Below are 19,523 nucleotides of genomic sequence, written 5' to 3'. Positions count from 1 at the left end.
TGATGAGTACGTTAACATGAGGTCATTAAGGGTGGATTCTAATCCAATATGACTGGTGTCCTTATAAGAAGGGACTAGGACACACACACACAGAGGGAAGACCATGTGGGGACATGGAAAAGACGGCCATCTACAAGCCAAGAAGAGAGGCCTCAGAGGAAACGACCCCTGCCGACACCTTGATCAGACATCTGGCCTCCAGAATTATGAGAAAATAACGTTCTGTTGTTTAAGCCCCGTAGTCTGAAGTCCTCTATGATGGCGGCCCTGGCAGTCTAACACAGATGATGACATTACGGCCTCACGGTGCTCCCCAGGGCCTCCCCACATGTACAGTGATCCCTCAGGGGCACCCCAGCACCCATGGTCCCAGCTCTTGCCAAGGGCACAGGTCTGGGCTGGGCAGAGCTGGGTTCTCTGCCCCTTCAAAGCTGTGTGGCTTTGGTCAAAGCACTTCACCTTTCTGAGCCCCCGCTTCCGAATCAGTAACAGAGCATTTTACCATCTCGTACTGTGTGAGGACTAAGCGAGCTGGCGCGTGTAAGTGGCCCAGCTCATGGCGATGTTCACACCCTGAAGTGGTTATTTTAACAATGAGATAAGGTTACCCAGGACAGAGAGGGAAGAGAAGCTTTCTGGAGAACAGAGTGGGTGGTGATTCAGGGCGGATCCGTTGGCCCTGGGTGGGCCACAGGGCTGGGTTGACCACAGCTGTCTACACGCTCCCTGAACCTGCGGCAGGGCCTGGGCCTGGGCGGGCTCCTGGACGGCCATTCCCAGGTGGAGCGGGCCGTCGCTTCCTGCCAAGGGCCCAGCTGTGTCAGGGTGAAGGACGCCGCCTAGCTGCCCTGGTGCTGGGCCCGCATGACCAGTTTCCGGAGCTCATCCCAGAAGAGCATGCTGAGGATGGTGTGGGGACCCAGGCGCAGGTAGGTGGGGCCCAGACCCTTGTAGAGCGCCAGGGGCCCCTCCTGCCGCCAGATCTTCACCAGGCAGTCGGCGAGGCCGCCATACAGCCGGCCCTGGGGACAACACAGGGCAGACATCACTACAGGCGTCGTCGGGCCCTGGCTGGCACAATGGGGTGCGTCTGTGTACGGGCTTCTGTGGCACATCAGAAAGGGCACTCCCCCAAGCTCGGCAAATCACATAATAGTAACCCTTCGGGCTGTGAAAGTTAAAAAAGGACCTCTTCCTCCAGGCAGCCACAGCCCCAGGCCAGGGGCTCAGCTTGGTTAGCGGCACGCAGGTGAATTTCACTGCTAACTCAGCCCGTGGAGAGCACCTCTGTGTTGGGCACACCTTGCACCAGTGTACGTGATGGCCCCTGTGCGTCTGTGAGGCTGGGGGGTCAGGACTCGATTCCAGGTCAGGCTCCCCAACCTACCGGCTGCGTGACCTCAGGCAAGTCACTTGATCTCTCTGAACCCCAGTCTCCTCATCAGGAGAACGAAAGTTGTTGTGAGGACAGAATAGAATCCAGGTGTGAAAATGCTTAGTACATGCTTGGGACAGGTATTCAGCAAACAAGCCGAATTAATGTGTGTGTGTGTTATGTCACACTTCTCCGTGTCTCTGGCTCTGTGTGTGTGTGTGTGTGTTGGCGGATGCTGTCCAGCTCCCACGCCCTCCCCCACTCTGTCCCCTGCTCACCCTGCCCGCTCCGTCCACAGGCTGATTGTACAGCCGCGTGCTGACCACGTCGAAGGGGGTCATGACTGTGACCACAGCTACGCTGCTGATCATGCCCCCGGCCAGGGCCACCAGCCAGCTGTCCTCTGGGAGCCACTGTGGGGATGTACAGGCTGCTGAGCCCTGGAGTACCCTCCACCCCCTCCACGTGGTGCCCACCCCATCCTCTCAGCGCTCGGGGGCTGGAAGAGCTAGGGAAAGGGGGGCAGATGACGCCCCTCCGGCCACTCCCCCACCCCCACCCCCCCACCGCCCTGAGCTCCTTTACAGCTGGAGGGTTCACTGCGGACTCTCCACTCTGGCTGGACCTGAGGGCCAGAATCACGGCCCTGAGGGCAGAGTCAGGGCCCTCGGCTTTCTTAAGGGGCCTGTCACCACCCCCTGGGCTTCCCTGCATGGGGTCCAGCTGGAGATGTGGAGGCGTGATAAGGGGCGCGGGTGTCCCCCACTCCTCACCTGTTGCTCCTGCACCCAGGCCTTGGCGGAGGCGAAGGTGGCCAGCTGAGCAGCCGAGCCGACCATGACCCGGGGCACGGCCCCACCCACACCCTGCCACAGCCCCGCCAGGCCCCGCTGCCGCCAGATGGTCCCCAAGGCATCCAGGACGCTCTGCAGGGAGAGGGCACAGGGTCACCGGGCAGCCCCTGCCCGCCCAGGGGTCCATCCAGCCCACCTAGCGGGGGAAGCTCCGGGGGTGACGGTCCCCACCTGGTGAGGGTGCTGGTGTCCCACAGCCATCGTGGCCACCGTCTGGGCCTGCAGCTGCGTTTTGACCTGTGAGAGCAGAGGTGACACAGGGCCTGGGGATGGAAACTTAGAAGAGCCTGGACGAGCTGTGCGTGTTGAGGGCACCCCTCCCCGGGCCCTGACACCCAGACCTCCTTGAGCCCACACCTGCAGCTTTGCGGGGGGCGGGTGTGGAATAGGGTTGGGGGTGAGGCTCTGGAGTCGGCTTGGGTCTGCATCTGGGTGTGACCTGGGACAAGTTACTTAACCTCTCGGCCTGCCTGCTCACCCTTGGAAGACTGCTCTGGGGACCAAGAGAGATGATGAATGTAGCATCCAGGCTGGGATGTGGGGCCCTCTCTCGATGGAGGCTCTATGCTGAACTTGCACAGGGCACACAGGAAGACAAGTGACCACGTGGGCCTGAGCCAGCACACCTCCTGCCACCCTCCGCCCCCTCCCCTGGCTCAGGACCAGTGGGGCGGGGGCCCCAGGGGAGCAAGGTTCAGGGCGAGGCCCTGGTGCCCTGGACCAAGGGGCAGATTCCAGGCCTGGGCAGGGATGTCCCGGGGAGCAGCCCCACCCCATCTGCTCCACGGAGGCCAGCCCAGGAGGCTGCAGAGCCCCCATGGGAGCTGGGTCCCAGGGTGGGAGCAGATGGAGACAAGGCACTCACCAGGTAAGCAGGGCTCCCCACGAAGGCTCCCAGTGCCCCTGCCACAGCGCCCGCCACCACGGTGCCACCCGGCTGCTGGGCGAGCCCGGCCTGGCATGCCAGGCTGTAGCAGTAGAAGCGGACACCATTCATGAGGCCCTGGTAGAGGAGGCCGGCAGCCAGCCCCTTCTGCAGGCCGCACAGCCCATCTGCACGGGCGATAGCGACGACGGAGGCCACAAAGCCCCGGTAGTGCCGAGGATAGGTGCCCCGGGCCTGCAGCTCCCCCTGCAGCTGCAGCCGCGTCTTCACCACCTCCAGGGGGTTGGTGAAGACACAGGCCAGGCAACAGGCCGAGGCGCCCAGCACCAGGTCCACAGCTGGAGCCACCGTCTCCATGGCCTCCGGGCCAGGGACCGGCTGTGCCCGTGTCAGGGGCATGGGCACGGGCCCTGGGGTGGCGGTGCTTAGGCTGTCTTCACCCCCACAGGGCCACAGGGCTGGGGATCGAGGGAGCCTGGGGCCATGTCTGGAGGGCAGAGGTCCGGGGCAGCGAGGCCGGCTGCTGCCAGGCGGCGCGGCTCTATCTCGGGAGTCCACCTACTCTGCTCCTTCCTGGGAGCCTGGGACACGCCCCTGCCGGCTCTGGACCAATCCCAGCTGCCTACGTCCCCCACACCTCCCTGCGGGGGAGGGCCTGGACCCTGGGATCTGGGCGAAAGGTCACCTGGGCCCCAAGGGAGACGCGGGGGGGATGGGGGTGGGGTGGGGTGGGACAGAAAGTGCCAGTCAGCCAAGACGCCTCCTCCTGGCCCTCTGGTCCTCCAGCCTTCCCTCTGGCCCTGGGGCAAAGGGCTGGTGCTGATGCCCTCCCTCTGGCTTGGCCAGTCCTGCTGTAGCTCAGGGCCCTGGGCAAGAGGCAGCTGCTTGGGAGGCTCCTCTCAGCAGCTGCCCCACCCCCACCCCGCCCCGCCCCCCTGCCACTGTGTGCCGTCCCCTTTCGCGGCCTCAGTCTTCCAGTCTGGCTCCCACGGTCTGTGGTCCCACTGCCAGTGACAGCAGAGGGCTCCGGAGTCCTGTGAATCCCAGGAGCTGCTATTATGTGTGCCCAGGGCAAGTCAGTTCCTTTCTTTGAGCTTCAGTCTCTCCATCTGTAAGATGGGGATATGGGTACCCACTGCAGAGGTTCTTGGGAGGATTACAGATGTGTGAAGAACGCCTAGCACGGTGCTTCACTCAGTAGTAGGCGGCCCGCATCCCCCCCTGCCTGGGGGCCCTGGGTGGGTAGGAGATGGAAAAATAAGGGCCACTGTGTCTCAAGGAGTGACCTTGTAGCTTTGGTCGCTCATCTGGTCGCACTTGCCCCCTAGGCCTGCCCCTCCTCTTGGTGGGAGCTGCTCCTGGGCCGTGGTTCTCTGGAGCAGAGGCCCAGGCACGGGAATGGACCTTTGTGCCTGGTGAGAAGGGACCTCCCAGCCCTGGGCACTACTGTCAGGTGCCAGGCTGCTCAGCACCACCTTGCCCACCTCGGCCTCTGCCCCATGGTACCTCTCTCCTGCCAGGGCCACCCTGCATCCCCCAAGTCCCAATCGGAACCAGAGGCAGGGCCGCCCTGCCCAGAACCCCACCTCTGTGGCCTCCACACCTGCTTCTTCCAGGTGTCCACCCCTTTCCTCCCAGCTGTGAGGCCCTGGAGGCCGCCGTGCGGAGGGGCTTGAGGGCTGCAGAGCTCCTCCTAGGCCTGGCAGGCTGGGCACCCTCCGGCCAGCCCCGGGGTAGCAGCTTAACAAGAGGTCTTGGGGACAGCTTGGATTCTCCCGGGTTGATCCCGAGTGGCCGGCACTCAGCCCCCAGAGCTGGGGAGGCACGGCAGGCAGGAGTGCCCCGCCCTGGCAGCGTAGCCACGGCCTGGGACTCGAGCTGGTGGCTGCCCTCCCCTGGCCACTGCAGGAAACAGGAAGGAGGGCAAAGGTCCAGCCAAGAAGCTCCCAGGGCCCGAACTCCTCCACACAGTGAGTGCCGGGGGGCAGCCGCCAGTGATCTGGATCCCGGTGTGGGCACAGAGCATCTGACGGAAGAGGATTTGTGGAATGAATGAGGATCGAAGGGCCGAGTGGCCTGAGAGGAGGCGCCGGAGATCCCTCACCTCCATCCTGGTCAAAAAGGGCCAGTGACAAGTCTTGGCAATATAACATGTCTATTTTATTTTAAAAAACAAAACCCAGGCCACCTGACCCCTTCCCCCAGAGGGCCCTCTTGGGAAGGACCTGGCGCCAGCCAGGCAGGGGACACAGGCTGGTGGGCTTTGCTCCTCTCCAAGCCCTCCTCCCTCCCCTTTGCTCCTGGCAAAAGGAGATGGCCTGAACCCTGGGTCCTACAGGCACTGCCAGGTTTGGAGGAGGGGAGGTAGGGGGCCGTGGACATGCAGGGCCTCCTGGTAGCCAGGGAGGGCCATCCCGGCCCCCTGCAACCCCCCGGGCCCTGGAAGGCAGGGAGCAGTGTGCTTGGGGATGGAGCTCGTGAGGAGAAGACATGCACTGAGACCGCGGTGTTCCAGCTTCCCTCCCAGCCGGGTGAATGTTCAAACATGAACAGGGATGGCCGGGCACTCAGAGCCCCCAGGGCGGCCTAAGCCTCTGCCCGGGCCCCTGACCCAGGGGAGGAAGAGGGGCTCCTGCCCTCCCAGTCCTTCTGCTCCCCTCGTGGAGTGCGGCGGTGGCCCCGGGAAGGGGGCCGTGCATCTGCGGAGCCCATAGGGCTCGGACCCTCTGCCCCCAGCACTTCCCAGTTGCCGCCTGCCGGGCAGGAGGCCCAGGGTGTTGAGCACCCATTCTGGATCCCTGGGAGGGAGACCTTGTCTCAAGCCCCACTCGGTGGTTCTGCTGCCCGGGAACGAGGGTGGGAGCCTGGCCCCGAGCAGCCGCTCGCGTGCCTCCCTCTCCGGCCCCTCCAGGACGCCAGCCAGCTCCACCTCAGCACCAGGGGTCCCGGGAGGCTCTGCCCCGGCACAGGCTGTCGCTCCGCTGCCAGGCGCTGTGGATGAGGCTCAGGGCGTCCTCAAACTTCTTCTTGTTGGAGGCTTCCTGGATGGCCTTACGGGGGAGGTCCACCTGTGTGGGGCGTGCAGGGAACCTGAGGGCTGTACCAAGAGCCTCCAGGGAGCCGAGGGGCCGTGGGGTCCCCCCCGCACCAGGTGTAACCTTGCCCTGGAACTACATCCACGCTGCTGAGATCTCCTGCTCCTCAAGGAGGGGCTCAGCCCGACGGGATGACGCTCCCTGAGCCGCCTCCTTCCAGGGAAGGCCCCGGTTCTCGGAGGAGGGGGCTGGGGGTGGGGCCGGGAGGCGGGCCGTGGAACTCCCCCCAGGGCTGGTCCGGAGCTTCCGCGGGGCAGCCCACACGCGCTCAGACTGCGATCTGTCCAGGCATTCGATGAGGCCCTCTCAGCCTGGTGCTGAGCTCCGTGCCCCCATCATCCGGGCACAGCTCTAGCCCCACCGTAGGCACTTAATGCCGGCTTTTTCATGGGAACTGAGGTGGTCAGGAATGGCGTTTCCTGGGCTCTGTGCTTAGCTTTAGCCTCACACTCACTGGGAGGCAGGGTCTTGCCCCTTTGGTTTTACACATTCACGTCCATCCCAGAGCTCCTAGTGTGGTGCTGCCCTAGGCCCCCAACTCCTGCCTCGGTCTGAGCCGTGCAGGGGCTCCTTTCCCTAGGGAAGGGCTCCACTCCTCAGGGGCCTGGGCAGCCGGGTACCTGGTAGATGGTTTTCCACCCAGAGTTCAGTGCAGACAGGAATCGGTCCAGTTCAGATGTGCAGCTCAGGTAGATGACCCAGGGTGGGAGGGGCTGCTGGCTGTCCTGGGAAAACTCCTGGGGAGAGCGGGGGCCCCAGGTGAGCAGACACAGTGCTCCTTGGGCAGGGCCTGCCTCCATCGCCTCCCACCCGGCTCACCAAGACACAGTACTCCTTGCCCGGTTCAGTGGAGACGGCGCTGATGTCGGCCAGCTGGGCGGTGCCCAGGGAGCGGAAGAAGCTGGTCTGGCAGTCCTCGTGGCACGTGAAGAGGCGGTCATCCGTGATCACCAGGCAGCAGGGGATGCAGGGGCTGGGAGTTACCCCCTGGGGGATGACCTGAAAGGCACCAGCAGAGTGGAGGGGAGGGGCAAGCTGGAGCTCTCCAGGGCTGGTCTGCACCAGGACTCCCCGGTGTCAGGGGTCTGCCAGCCCCTCTGCCCCTCCCTCCAGAGGCCAGGCAGGCTCCGCCCACCTCAGGAGTACAGGGGCCGACAGGGGTGATGGTGGGAATGTCAGGCCACAGGCGGCCCTAACCTCCAGGGTTCACTCCTGGGCTGGCCCCTGGAAGTCCCATCTTGATCCAGAGAGGCTGCTGTATGACTCGTGTGGGCTTGGGGAAGGGACCCTGGGGACCCGGGGTGGGGTTGGGAAGCAGTGAGCGGTGGGGCAGGAGGCCCTCACCCCTTTGGACACGGCCTGGCAGAGGTGCTGCAACCAGTCGGCCATCTCAGCCTCGCTGCTGGCGCTCAGCTCCAGGCAGGGCCGGTCGGCGAGGATGACCTGGAAGGCGTGGGGCCGGTCCGTGGTGCTGGATCTCCGACAGCCACCGCATTGCTCCCCCCTGGGCCAGAGGCGGAGGGTGAAACGGGAGTAAGGGGGCAGGGGTCAGGGGGCACTGGCGGAGCCCCTGGGGTTGGCCTGCCCCGGAGTCCCGAGGGCTGGAGGACACCAGAAGGTGGGCCAGAGCCCTCCGGCTCGAAGGAGAGGCCCAAAGCTGCTGGGCGGCCCTGCCCCTTTTCTGTGTAACACCTTTTATCTCCACAATCACCAAGGTTCGTCTAGATACCTGACTAGGGCCAGGTGAGGGGTTGAGAATCAGCTCTTGGCTCCTGCCCTCTCAGAATCAGTGCACATTCATTCCTGTTCCCCTTACGGGCCTGATGTTTCCTCCAAGCGTGTGTGTGTCCATCCTACCCATCAGGTCAAGTGCTTCCCAGGGAAAGGACTGCCTCCCCTATCAGATCGGGGGACGCCTCCCCTACCTGATGGGATCCTTTCCGGGCAGGGAGCTCCTCTTGCTTCCCCACCCTCTCCCCGTTCACCCAGGGCTCAGCAGACCCCAGGGCACTAAATGGGGGTGGGGCCGAGGGGGTGGGGAGGCTGAACCGACAGGAGGGAGAACCAGTTCAAGCCAGGGAGGATGGGAGCCCTGAGGCTCAGGCCCAGCCGGAGCCCCGACACCTGCCCGGCACCTCCCATCGCCCAGGACACTCACCCCATGTTCACCGAGAGTAGGGGGGTGACATCAGTGCGGTCGGGATACTGGTAGAGGATCCCGTTGCTGCAGGGGCACAATGTGGCAGGGGTGAGACCTGTCCCAGGAACTGGGGGCCACGTGGAACAGATCCCAGGGACCCCCACAGGCTGGGGTCTGAACCCCAGAGGCCAAGGAGCCCGGGGCCTGCCTTCTACGGCAGGGAGGGCAGAGGAAGAACTGCAGAGGCACAGTAGGGAGCGCGTGCCCCCAGCCCTGGGGACAGCCCCGGTCTTCACCTGGGGCATTCTGGGCTTCCCTGGGCCCCAGAGGGCTGGCTCTACAGAGAAGATGTGGGATCCCAGGGGATGTCTACTCCAAAGCCCTTGACGGGGAGGGCGCTGTCCCCCATCCCAACCTCTGGGCCAGAGCTGCGGGGGCTCCCACCTGAGCACCACGAAGCACGTCTTCCAGTGCTCCTTGCCCAGGTAGGAGGTGCCCGCCTTGTAATGCAGCATGCCTTCTTTGGTGACGGCGCCCTCAGGGGGCAAGCAGTGGCAGGGGGTGCGGCCCAGGGTCTCGTCCTGGGGGTCCTGCCAGTGCACGAGCCCGTAGAAGCACACAGTAACAGTGGTTGCCTGCGGAGGGGGCAGGGGATAGAGCGCTGAGGTCTGGGCCAGAAGCAGGAGTGGCCGCTGGTGGGGTGAGGACACACCCCAAGTGGGGAGGGGCACAGGCCGGGAGGGAGAGCCCCTCCCAGGTGGGCGATGGAGAAACGCTAGAGACAGCTATTTGCACCTCTTGACCCTAACACCAGGGGTGTCATCTCGGGGACAACACCCCCTCCTCCCCAGGTGCTTACCTCACACTTAGATTCCTGGGCCACAAATTTGGCCAGTGCCAGCTTCTCCATGGTGGCATCAGTCAGGACGCTGGGGTAGGGTGGTTCCCGACAGCCCTTGATCATGGCTGACTTCAAAGAAGCCAAGAAGAACCTGTATGCGGAGTGGGGTTTGCTGTCAGAGGCCTGAGGCCCCCACCCCTCAAAGGGACATGGCATAGTCCTGGGGACTTCCGGCCTGAAGGGGTCACAGAATCTTGGGGGGAGGACCTGGCTGGAACCAGAGCTCCGGGGGGCGGGGGGGGCAGTGATACGGCAGCAGTCCATGATCACCAAACCGTGGCCGGGAAGGGCCGAACCCTTCCCAGTGGCCGAGGGGTCTTGGGTTGTGACCTCAAGGGAAGCAGCGGGACTTGTACAAAGACCTGATCTCAGGACAGACAGTTTCCGTATGGAAGCGCAGGGGGCACGTGTGGCCCCAAGGCCCCCCAGCCGGGCTTGCGCTTTCTCTCCTGTGGGGATCACTCCTGCCAGCCCCCTTCCTCTCTGTGGGCCACTCAGGGTCTGAGGGCACCAGTCGCTCAGTGTGCCTGTCACCTCCCTGCTTCTCTGCCCGGCCTGCAGGCTCCAGAAGGAACTTATCTCTGCTTTCTACTCCTTCAAACCCCACTTCCGACCCTCCAGCCCCAAGGGTGTGGCCAGGCCAGTGGCAGATGCTGATTCTCCAGGCCCGCAGAAGGGGGCGTGTCACTCACTCGGCCAGGGCCACGTCTGCCGTGTCCAGCAGAAACTGCTTCCTGCGGTTGGTGCACACCAGCTTCACTGTCTGCTGGTCGAGGCCCACCTGCCAGAAACCACACCCTCACATGCGCACGGGGCTTGGCCGCAGCTGCCAGAAGGGGCAGCCGTGGCCAGATTGAGGGCGGGCCGGGGAGGGAGGCAGCGCACTCTGAGGTGACCACAAGGTGGGGAGGGGTGGTCGGATGTACAGCGGAGGAAGAGGTTCCCTCAAGCTTGCTTCTTATCCCCGGCATCAGGTACAGAAGCTGCTCAGAGGTAAGAGCTGGCACCCACCCCCGGGGCTGAGGCAGGGGTCAGCCTTGCTCTGCAGGTCTGAGGCGGGGTGGCCCGAGGAGCCCTGCCCTACAGCACACACCAGTCGCGGAGCCTGAACTCACCGACACGTAGTCAAGTTCATTGTAAGAAACAGCCTCTTCCACCAGGTATGGCTTCTCTGTGGCCCCTGAGAGAGGAGACCCCAGTGTCAATTACCCCCAGTGGCCTCTCGGTCCTCCCCCTGCCCCATTTTCTAAGACCTTTTCTCCACGAGGACCCGTCCCTGCCCTGCCATCTGAAGTGATGAGGTAGGAGAACGACACGGCGTGCTCATGGAGGGGGGCCCCAGGCTCATGTCCTGGGCCAGCTGGGGCTGCTGACAACCCGTTTCATCACCACGTGCCAGGCAGCACAGAGACACTCAGGGCGGGGGGCGGGGGGAAGGCAAGGAGGGCGGCAGTCCGTCTCATCCCCCACGTGCCCTCGGCAGCTGCCCAGGCCTAGCCTGGGGGCGGCAGGCACCTTTCCGGAGCAGGTAGACGTAGCAGTCTGTGAGCAGCACGTACAGCAGCTGCAGGTTGCCCTCCATGTGCCCTGTGCTCATCCGGATCATCTGAGGGGCCGAAGCAAAGAGGTCAGGCACCGTGGCGCCCGCCCTGCCCCAGACAGCCCGCTTCCCCTTCTGAGCGGAGGCGGTGGCCCGTCCGGCCTCGCCTTTGCTGTGCTGGCTCTGGCTCATTCCTGAGATCCTGGGACTTACTTTGAGGAGCTGCTCTTCGTTTTCTCGAAACACATGGATCATGAGCAGAAGTAAGTGATTGTTGTCTACTCTGTGAGAGGGACAAGTGCAGGGAGGGCGAGGTGTCAGGCTAGGGCAGGGGCGCGCGAGGCCACACAGGTGCACAGAGACGACACACATGCATGGGGGCGATGCAGGCACCCCGAGGTCTCATGTCTGCAGTGGCTCTGCCCCCCACCAGGAGCCAAAGTGAGGGAGGGCAGGACCGCACCCCTTCCTACCTCCCAGCCCAGGCTAGGTCTCCCGGGGGTTGTGCTTGGTGTGTTTGGAGGGCAGATGCCCAATGTGCCCTGATCCACGACAGGGGCGTCTCAGGCAAGCGGCACAGACAGACTGGCTCACCTGAACTCTGCCGAGTGGCTCATCTCAGAAGGGCTCCCCTGCCCCTCATCCACCCCGGAGTCCTCGGCGCTGCTCAGACAAGGGCTGGGCTGGTCTCGCTTGAGTCGGCAAAGAGTTTCCTGGGTCTCAGGCTCCTGCTCAGGCACAGGTCCCTCACCGACCAGGGGCAACCAGGTCTCCGGCTCCTGGGCCTCTGGCTCCTGTGTCTCCCCCGGGGTGTCCTCTAGGGGCCGAGGCGCCTGTCCCGGTCCTCGTCCTCCTCCCTCTTCTTCTTGGCCAGCAGCCGCAGGGCTACCAGGAACATGCAGCGGTTGGCCAGGCCCTGCAGGGTCATGGTGGCCGCCACCTGATGCAACAGTACCTGGACTCTCAACGGTAAAGCGGTAGAAGTCCATTGGGGCTGGAAGCCCCTCACTAAAGTCGCAAAATGGCGGCCTCTCCGGGGCGTCCCCGGGAGAGCCAGTCCGAAAGGGCTGGTTGGGGGGCTCGACGTGGGAGCACCAGGTGCTGGGGTCCAGCTGCCCGTTGAGCTGATCAATGACCTTACTCAGGGGCTGCCCCAAGCACTCCATGGAGGTGTCTTTCATCTCGGGGATAAGCAGGCCCACCTGGCCGGGCTCCGAGCGCTCGCTGCCCTCGGCTGTGCGGCCGGGCCCCTCTGTCTCCTCCTGGGCGGGGGCGAGGGTCTTGTCTGGGGAGACCCGCCCGGGGCCTGGGCTGCTGACGAGGGCGTCACCACTGCCCCGCCTGGCGCACGTGTGCTGGGTAGAGGCCGGGTGGAGTGGACTTGCTTCCTCATCCGATCTGGGCTTCTTCTTCTTGCCAGTTTTCTTCTTCTTGGTGACCCTGGATGGTAGTGATGGGAAGAGGTGTGAATCTGAGCACCCCAGTACTGAGGGCAACGAGATGGGCTGGGCCCAAAGAGGTGATCTGGGACTTCCCTGGTGGCTCAGTGGTTAAGAATCCGCCTGCCAGGGCAGGGGACATGGGTTCGAGCCCTGGTCTGGGAAGATCCCACCTGCTGGGGAGCAACTAAGCCCACGAGCCACAACTACTGAGCCCGTGTGCTGCAACTACTGAAGCCCATGTGCCTAGAGCCCGTGCTCCGCAACAAGAGAAGCCACCGTAATGAGAAGCCGGGGCACCGCAACGAAGAGCAGCCCCCGCTCGCCGCAACTAGAGAAAGGCCAAGGGCAGCAACAAAGACCCAACGCAGCCAAAAAATAAATAAAAATTTAAAAAAAATCATTTAAAAACAATGTCTTTCAAAAGAGGTGATCCTGGCCGAGGGACCTCTGAGAGCACAGCCAGAGCTTCAGTGGTCCCGGGCAGCACTAGGTGGGAGGCCGGGGGCCGACAGCAGCTCAGGCCCCAAGTACCTCCCCCTGCCGGCAGAGGCAGGGCCAGCACGAGGGAGGCACAGACGGCAGCGGCCAGAGGAAGCCCCGAGCGGGTCCTGTGAGTTCTAGCTGACGGCACAACTGGGCTAGCTGTGCTCTAGGGAACAAAAACAGGCCACGGCTGGTCAGACCAGCGGCCCCCCTCTACTCAGCCTCCCCCTAGGATGTGGGCAGCCGACCCTGAGCTGACCCTTCTTTCCATTCGGGGTCATTATGGATAATTCAAAAGAATCAAAGCCTTCTGAGCTCAAACTCCTGGCTCCCTGGTTCCGAGTTGGCTGAGGTGGGCCTGGCTAAGCAACCCTCGGTCTGAAGCACTCAAGCTGCTCTGGACTCCAACCAGCCTGTGGGAGCTGGACTCCTGGCTCCAGTCACTGGAGAGCAATTCCCCCACCTTGGGCCGGCAAGCCTCTGGGAGGTCTGACGTGCACATCTTCTTACTCACGGTGGAGAAACTCAAGAGCAGGAGCCGGGGAGGTCAGGGAGCCGAGGAGGCTCTGGGCCAAGAGTTTCCCAACCTGTCACCCACCTCCTCCTTCCCTGTTACGTCCCCAGCAGTATGATGAAGATGCTCTTCTTTCAGCGAGCCATGCTGAACTAGAATTAGTACGAATCTCAGAAATTGTGCTCTCATGTCCAAGAACTCCCTTGGAATAAAGTCTAGGCTGAAGGTGCTTTCTGGATGGACCGGCAAATGCCCCAGCAGTCTGGGCACGGCCCCAGAAGCCGGCCATGTTGATGCCTGTGTCAGCCATCTTCCAGGCTCGGGCCCTCCGTTTCCTCTTTTTATTTTTTTTTTGCGGTACGCGGGCCTCTCACTGTTGTGGCCTCTCCCATTGCGGAGCACAGGCTCCGGATGCGCAGGCTCAGCGGCCATGGCTCACGGGCCCAGCCGCTCCGCGGCATGTGGGATCTTCCCAGACTGGGGCACGAACCCGTGTCCCCTGTCTCAGCAGGCGGGCTCTCAACCACTGCACCACCAGGGAAGCCCCTCTGTTTCCTCTTGATCAAAGAACTACTGAGGAGGGGAGAGGTACCTAGTCTCCGGGAAGACGCCCAAATGCCCTCGGCGGGGAGGAAGGTCCTAGTCTGTGTGGACTAAAAAGTGATGCTAGGAGTGGACAGGATGGACACCAGGACATTCACCAGCTTCTCGAGGCCCCTCCCCACTGACCTGATGACCTCGAGCTCTGTGCAGGTGTCTGGCAAGTCCGGGGTGTGGAGCTCCCCCTTCTCCTGAGAGGCGGTGTGCACAGGGGTGGTGTCGGAGGAGGACACTGTCTCCGCCTGGTCCTCATTGAAGGGGTTGTGGCGCTGGGTGGGACTCTTGGTGGAAGCCTTGCTGCTGGTCGGGTCCGAGGCCGTCGAGCGGGGGCCACTGACAGTGTCTGTGAGGTCTCCATCTGGGAGAACAGGAAACACGAGACAGCCCGTCAGACACCAGCTGGGGACCGCGGGCCCCCAAAGCATGCCTTATCTCAAGAGGGAGGCAGGTGAGTTCTTTTCAGGGAAATCTGATCGGGGTGGCCTTGTTTCAGGAGTAGAAGCCCCAGGCCGACAGGACACGGGATTTGTGCTTTAAGAGCAGCTTGGAGGAACGCCGTCGCCACCACCACTGGGGGCCCCCGAGCGCTCACGACAATGTGGCCAAGTTTGAGTTAAGAGCTCCAAGGTTAAGCAGCCTCCAGGCTTAAGCCCCTTGGGGATGGTGACCTTGATGCCTCAAGAGATGGGCTGCACACCTCTCAGTTTAACCTTAGAGCCTCCTTTAGCGCCAGACACCCCCGATCAGACTGAGATACCCAAAGTCCTCTGAAGGGTCCCCCACAGTGGCAGATACAAAGGAACAACGGAAGAGAGAAGAGAACCAGGATCAGAGAAAATGAGGGGTTCAGAGGCTGCGAGGCCAGGACAGGTATAGTCCAAGGGTGAGGAGTGGCGGGGAGGGGCAGGAAGGAGGACCCAGGGCGGAGGAACAAGAAAGGCGCGCAGAGCGGCTGCCCCTCGCCGCCACAGATGCCCTGTGGGTCCTTCTCCCTCGATATCCCACCAGGCACCCCTTTAAGGTGGGTGCTGAGAACTCCATGTCATCCAAACCTCAGCCTGCCTACTGGTCCTCTCTGGGCACACTCTCTCCCAGGGCTCCACCCTGGGAGATGACGCAGCCCCTCTAGAGGGGAGCTGGTTTAACGGCTGCCCTCACCTCCAACCGTCCATCCCAGGTCACTGGAACGGGACACAGAGGGGAGGGAGTGTCAGCATGAAAGCACATAGGGTGTTTATCCAGTGGCAGATGGGAGGCCGCCCATGCTGGCAGAATAGCCTGGGTGACAGTTAATGACAAAGCACACAGGATGTTCACACTCCATGTGCAGCTCGCACGCATCTTGCTGGCCTTTATCTGCCGGAAGGGACGTGGCCAACATGCTTCCCACCGTCAGCCTCATCTGGAAGGGCCAACCTGCTTAGTGGATCTTGGAAACCACTGGGCAGCTGTCTGCTGATGCAGCACATCATCAAAAGTACACTGTCTTTTAATATAAGGACAAATGAGGGGGCAAAAAGCAACTCCCAGCTCTGCCAGAAAAACACTAGTGAAATAGGAGACTTTCTTCAGATGTCCAGGGACCCCAGCCAGGGCCCTAGTTCTCAGATGCAGAAAAGCCTGTCCTTCAGTCTGAAAGAAGCCTCCTGCCAAGCCCACGCGTTCCTGGTCCAGCCTGAGATGTGCAGTTACATCCCCCTTGGGGAGGGGGTCCCAAGAGGTGGGCAAGCAGATCATCGGACGTGGTCAAGGCTGGGATAACCACCAGTTCTTTTTTTTCTGGCTGTGCTGCACAGCAGCATGTAGGATCTTAGTTCCCCGACCAGGGATCAAACTCGTGCCCCCTGCAGTGGGAGCGTGGAGTCTTAACCACTGGACCACCAGGGAAGTCCCTACCCCCCAGTTATGTAAATGAGCCAAGGACCATGAAAAGGCCTCCCCAATCCCCACCCCAGGGCCCAGAGCTGCCCTCCAAATCCTGCTCTCCTCCAGGTCTGAGGAGAAGACAAAGCCTTCCCAAGTAAGCTTCCAGAACCTGCTCAGGGATTCTTCAGTGCTCTAGGAACTCAGGAAAGCAGGAGATCGCTGCTGGGACAATCTCAGCCCGCCCTGGAGCCTGGCCCGGCCCGAGCAAGCAGTGTGACTGGGCTGTTAGTTCTCAGGCCACAGGGAGCTCTGGAGGGCTGCAGACGAGGGTCAGGCCCTGCTTGTCAAGTGACTGCAACAGGCAGCAGGTAGCTGGGTCAGGAGGGGGTTAGTTGTTAGAGGGGTGGGGGCGGGGTGGAATCAATGCCCAGCATGTGCACTGCAAGAAGAGAGGCTGAAAGGATAAATGATGTTGTTATGATGGAATTCTGGATTTCAAGCTAATCTTAACTTAAAATGGGGGACTCTTCCATGGTACTCTGTTGGCCAGATGACATAATTTATTTTTCCCAATGAGATATCTTATTTCCCTCAAACTTAAGCTATTGCACACTTGCGTTACTTGGGAAAAGATCATCTATCAGATGACGGCCCTAACAACACGGGGCTCACGGTAGCAGCAGGGAGAACCGCCGTCCCGCGGCTCTAGGTGACCAGTCGGCACCTCCTCCTCCAGAGGCTGCCCCCCTGCCCCCATCCTGGGTGGATGTGGCCCACAGGGCAAGAGGCTATTTAGTAAGGGGGGTCTGGTTATGGCCTCAGCTTTAAGGAGGAAGGATTAACCTTCTCAGAAACATGTCCTCTGCTTGGAGTGATCCCAGGAATCCTGGGAATAGCTCATGACTGTTCTCAAGCCCAGAAGTGGCGTCACCAGCAGAAAAATGCCCAAGCATTGCTGCCACCTAGCGGACAGGGTGGGAGGGTTGACAGATTTTATTTTAGTCGGCCTTAAAACTTCAGAGAATCTCCCTAGAGGGAGTTTCAGTCATGCCAGGGCAATTTCCCTCGTTTGGACCTCAAGCTCTTTCAAAAACACCCAAGAGGAAGCCATTAAGAACAGGATCAAGCCCCTCTGCCTTTGCTTCCCGATGCTTCTGATACAGAAGCGCATCTGACCTAAATAGGAGCTTTCAACCCACACGTTCAAAGGCAGCGTTTCCCTGTGCACATCTGGTGCATCGACTGGCACTGGAATCAGGAAGCGTGATCCGTGTGTCCCCGAAACGCAGACACTTAGCGACTCCACAAGGCCACTGAATAAAGGCAGGAGTCCTGCCCTGGGAGAAGGGGTTGGCCTAGGACTCAAGGTCAAGTTCTCCTACTGCAGAATTCCATCTACCAGAACACCAAACTTGGCTTGATTATGATCATTGACGTTATTATAAATAATAAGCTGATTTTGAATCATGCAGCAAACTTGGTACGGAAACGTTGCAAAACAGGAAAAGAGGGTAACAGCGGACTCTGTCCCACCTTCCCAGTCTGTGCTGGGTACAGACGGCACTGCTGGAAACACATCTCCAAAATCATAATCTATAAAAATGAGGGACAAAACTGAAGATTAGAAACACAGGCAGTGGAAGGGCAGGGAGGGTGGGGGCAACAGGGTGGGAGACATTGGGAGAAAACAAGAGAGGAAAAATTAAACTTTCTACATTTTATCTGACAACCTCAGGGGAACTCTGAGGACCCCAGCTCCTTCTCAGCTCCGGTACTGGCCCAGGAGCCTCTGACCAGCTGGAAAGACCTGGGGGCAATCGGTTCCAACCCCAGAAGGACACGGCTCCCCTGTACCTAACCTCCTTTCCTTCCCTCCACCCCCAGCAGCTGAGATGAGGTGGGCTCAGGGGGACACTTCTCTCCCTGGGCAATGTGGCCGCTCCCTTGAGGCCCGTCCCTCGGGCTTCTGGCGGCAGCCCCTGAGCCCAACCCAAGGAGACTGAGCTGCCATCTCCTGCTTCTGCAACGAGCAACACAAGCCTTGCTAACAGTGAGTCTATGTCCCTCCCTGGGACATAGCGCCACAGCACAGGCAGAAATAAAGAAAGAAGAAGGTCAAGGTCTCAATGTGAATGCAACCCTAGGGAGTCCCTGGGGCTGAACTTGTGCTTGGAGCCCCTTCCCTGGAGGTGGGGTGGGATGCCACAAATGAAGAGCTCTGGTTTCCCACAGGGGACGAAGGTGGGAAAGCAGCCAGTTTTATTAGATGAACACGGAGGCCAAAGGTTTGGAAGAAATCAGGTTGTTTCAACCAGTTGTTGGACCAAAACAACCAATGACCTACAGGCGTGAGGACGTTCTTTTTCAGTCTTTGGTGGCATGCGTGTGACCACCTCCAACATGCTGGCAGGTATGGGAGGGACTCGGAAATCGATGGACCCGTGGGAAAGGGGGGCGAGTCTTCCTCTAAACTTTACACCCATCGGGTCCTCCCTCCTCCTTCTAGGGGTTGCTTATAGCCTCTTTCCACCTAGAATCGAGGGTAGGATGAACTCCCCCGAAGTGGGTGGCAATCACCCCTGGAATGTCAGGAAGAGTTTCCAGGCCGCCCTGCTAATCCCCCCGACCTAAAAGAACTGCCCTGGGCATATGGCTACAGGTTTCTGGAAAAGGGTCTAACATTCATAAGATCTCATTTTGGCTTTTTACCCCCAGTATCAGTGTTTGAGCCACCACAGGGACTCTGAGGAAATGAAGATCTGGGAAACGACTGGCCCCGTTTAACTCCGAATTTCCACCACTGGACCGGAACCAGCCAAGAAAGACTCCCCTCAGCCAGGCTTACGCGGCTCCGAATCCGTTTCGCCACAGAGGCCGGACCCCTCCCCGCCCCGGGCACTCACCCTCACTAGACGGGGCGATGGCACTGTCGTCCCACTCCAGGGTGGTGGAGGTGACGGAGTTGAAGGAGTTGAGGGAGAGGCTGTCCGAGCCGTGGACCGAGCTGGGGAGGCGGTCTTCAAAGTCCAGCAGGTACTGGGGTTTGTAGTAGTCGGGCATGTAGGGGGCCAAGTCTAAGTAGGGGGCGTCCTGGGGAGAGAGGGGGAGAGGCAGGCTTGGGTGACGGGAGGCCTCGGTGGGCCCGAAGGCACGGCCTTCCGAGGATCTGCCTTCACACCCTCCCAGGCCGGTTTTTCTTTGGAAATCTATGTCCTTAAGGTGCTAAATCCAGAAATAAGCTGTTAAAAGGAGGACTGTGAACGGCTGTGGACTTGGGGCCCAGAGATGACAGTGTCCACTGGGCCTTCTGACCCTCCTTGACCTCTTGTATTAGAGTCGCTCATTTGCTCCAGTTTCTACTACTTTTCAGTAGCCAAGTTCCTCTTCTGGTCTGTGCTGTCAGGGTTGGGACCTAGGCTGGTGACCCGATTAGGATGGGGCGGCTGCGTGCATCTTGACAAGACTGCAGAGGAGCCTCTGCAGCTCCTGGGCCACCCTGCACCTCTCCAGTGCGTGACCGTGACTGTGACCGTGACCGTGACCGTGAGGGAGGCCGGGAAGCCGGGAGCTGAGAGGCTTTTGCAGGATCCCGGGAGGCACAGGGATGAAGCTGCCTCGTCTCTCAACAATGACTCACGTCCTGGACTCACGTCCTGATCACGAAGGAGAATACTCCAGTGCTAAAACGCTCCAGGCAATGCGGCTTTTCTCCAATGTGAGACAGAGAGACAGGAAGGAGTCCCCCAAACCAGCAATTCTGGCCAAGAGAGAATCACCTCAACCCCACACCGTTCCACTGGGCAGACCCTGAGCTGTTCCCTCACCTG

At 61.2% G+C, this 19,523-nt stretch overlaps 2 protein-coding genes across 3 annotated transcripts in view; both read right to left on the bottom strand.

Moving 5' to 3' along the window:
* Window positions 1-839: 839 nt before the first annotated feature.
* On the bottom strand, window positions 840-3,487 carry SLC25A34 (solute carrier family 25 member 34). The gene is made up of 5 exons (XM_060080032.1): window positions 3,095-3,487; window positions 2,401-2,466; window positions 2,149-2,301; window positions 1,654-1,788; window positions 840-1,022 (listed from the first exon to the last, which is right to left on the bottom strand). Exons 1-5 carry the CDS (start codon window positions 3,470-3,472, stop codon window positions 840-842), a joined length of 915 nt encoding a protein of 304 aa, XP_059936015.1. The 5' UTR covers window positions 3,473-3,487.
* Window positions 3,488-5,253: 1,766 nt separating this feature from the next.
* PLEKHM2 (pleckstrin homology and RUN domain containing M2) overlaps window positions 5,254-19,523 on the bottom strand; it is a 41,130-nt gene continuing 26,860 nt past the window's right edge. Inside the window, exons 6-20 of one of the 2 annotated variants that reach the window (XM_060089014.1) lie at window positions 18,600-18,786; window positions 17,230-17,289; window positions 13,960-14,188; window positions 11,386-12,231; window positions 11,005-11,074; window positions 10,767-10,857; window positions 10,367-10,431; window positions 9,944-10,032; window positions 9,210-9,342; window positions 8,795-8,985; window positions 8,369-8,434; window positions 7,555-7,714; window positions 7,030-7,209; window positions 6,831-6,947; window positions 5,254-6,183 (exon numbers count right to left, since the gene is read on the bottom strand). In XM_060089014.1, the coding sequence (XP_059944997.1) occupies window positions 6,046-6,183; window positions 6,831-6,947; window positions 7,030-7,209; window positions 7,555-7,714; window positions 8,369-8,434; window positions 8,795-8,985; window positions 9,210-9,342; window positions 9,944-10,032; window positions 10,367-10,431; window positions 10,767-10,857; window positions 11,005-11,074; window positions 11,386-12,231; window positions 13,960-14,188; window positions 17,230-17,289; window positions 18,600-18,786 (2,622 nt within the window). In that variant the 3' untranslated portion in view covers window positions 5,254-6,045. The remainder of the gene's footprint in view (window positions 6,184-6,830; window positions 6,948-7,029; window positions 7,210-7,554; window positions 7,715-8,368; window positions 8,435-8,794; window positions 8,986-9,209; window positions 9,343-9,943; window positions 10,033-10,366; window positions 10,432-10,766; window positions 10,858-11,004; window positions 11,075-11,385; window positions 12,232-13,959; window positions 14,189-17,229; window positions 17,290-18,599; window positions 18,787-19,523) is intronic. The other variant, XM_060089013.1, reaches the window with a different exon arrangement.

The sequence above is a fragment of the Mesoplodon densirostris genome, chromosome 2 (genome assembly GCF_025265405.1).
Source record: "Mesoplodon densirostris isolate mMesDen1 chromosome 2, mMesDen1 primary haplotype, whole genome shotgun sequence".
Taxonomy (NCBI): Eukaryota; Metazoa; Chordata; class Mammalia; order Artiodactyla; family Ziphiidae; genus Mesoplodon; species Mesoplodon densirostris.
The sequence above is the reverse complement of the archived record's forward strand: the minus strand, read 5'-3'. Positions and strand labels throughout refer to the sequence as shown.

Excerpts from the sequence above, each read along its gene's own strand:
- SLC25A34 (XM_060080032.1), bottom strand. The coding sequence starts at position 3,472 with ATGGAGACGGTGGCTCCAGCTGTGGACCTGGTGCTGGGCGCCTCGGCC. Across the intron at positions 2,302-2,400 it reads GACACCAGCACCCTCACCAG|AGCGTCCTGGATGCCTTGGG; the intron begins GTGGGGACCGTC and ends CTCTCCCTGCAG. Across the intron at positions 1,789-2,148 it reads CCTGGGTGCAGGAGCAACAG|TGGCTCCCAGAGGACAGCTG; the intron begins GTGAGGAGTGGG and ends ACATCCCCACAG.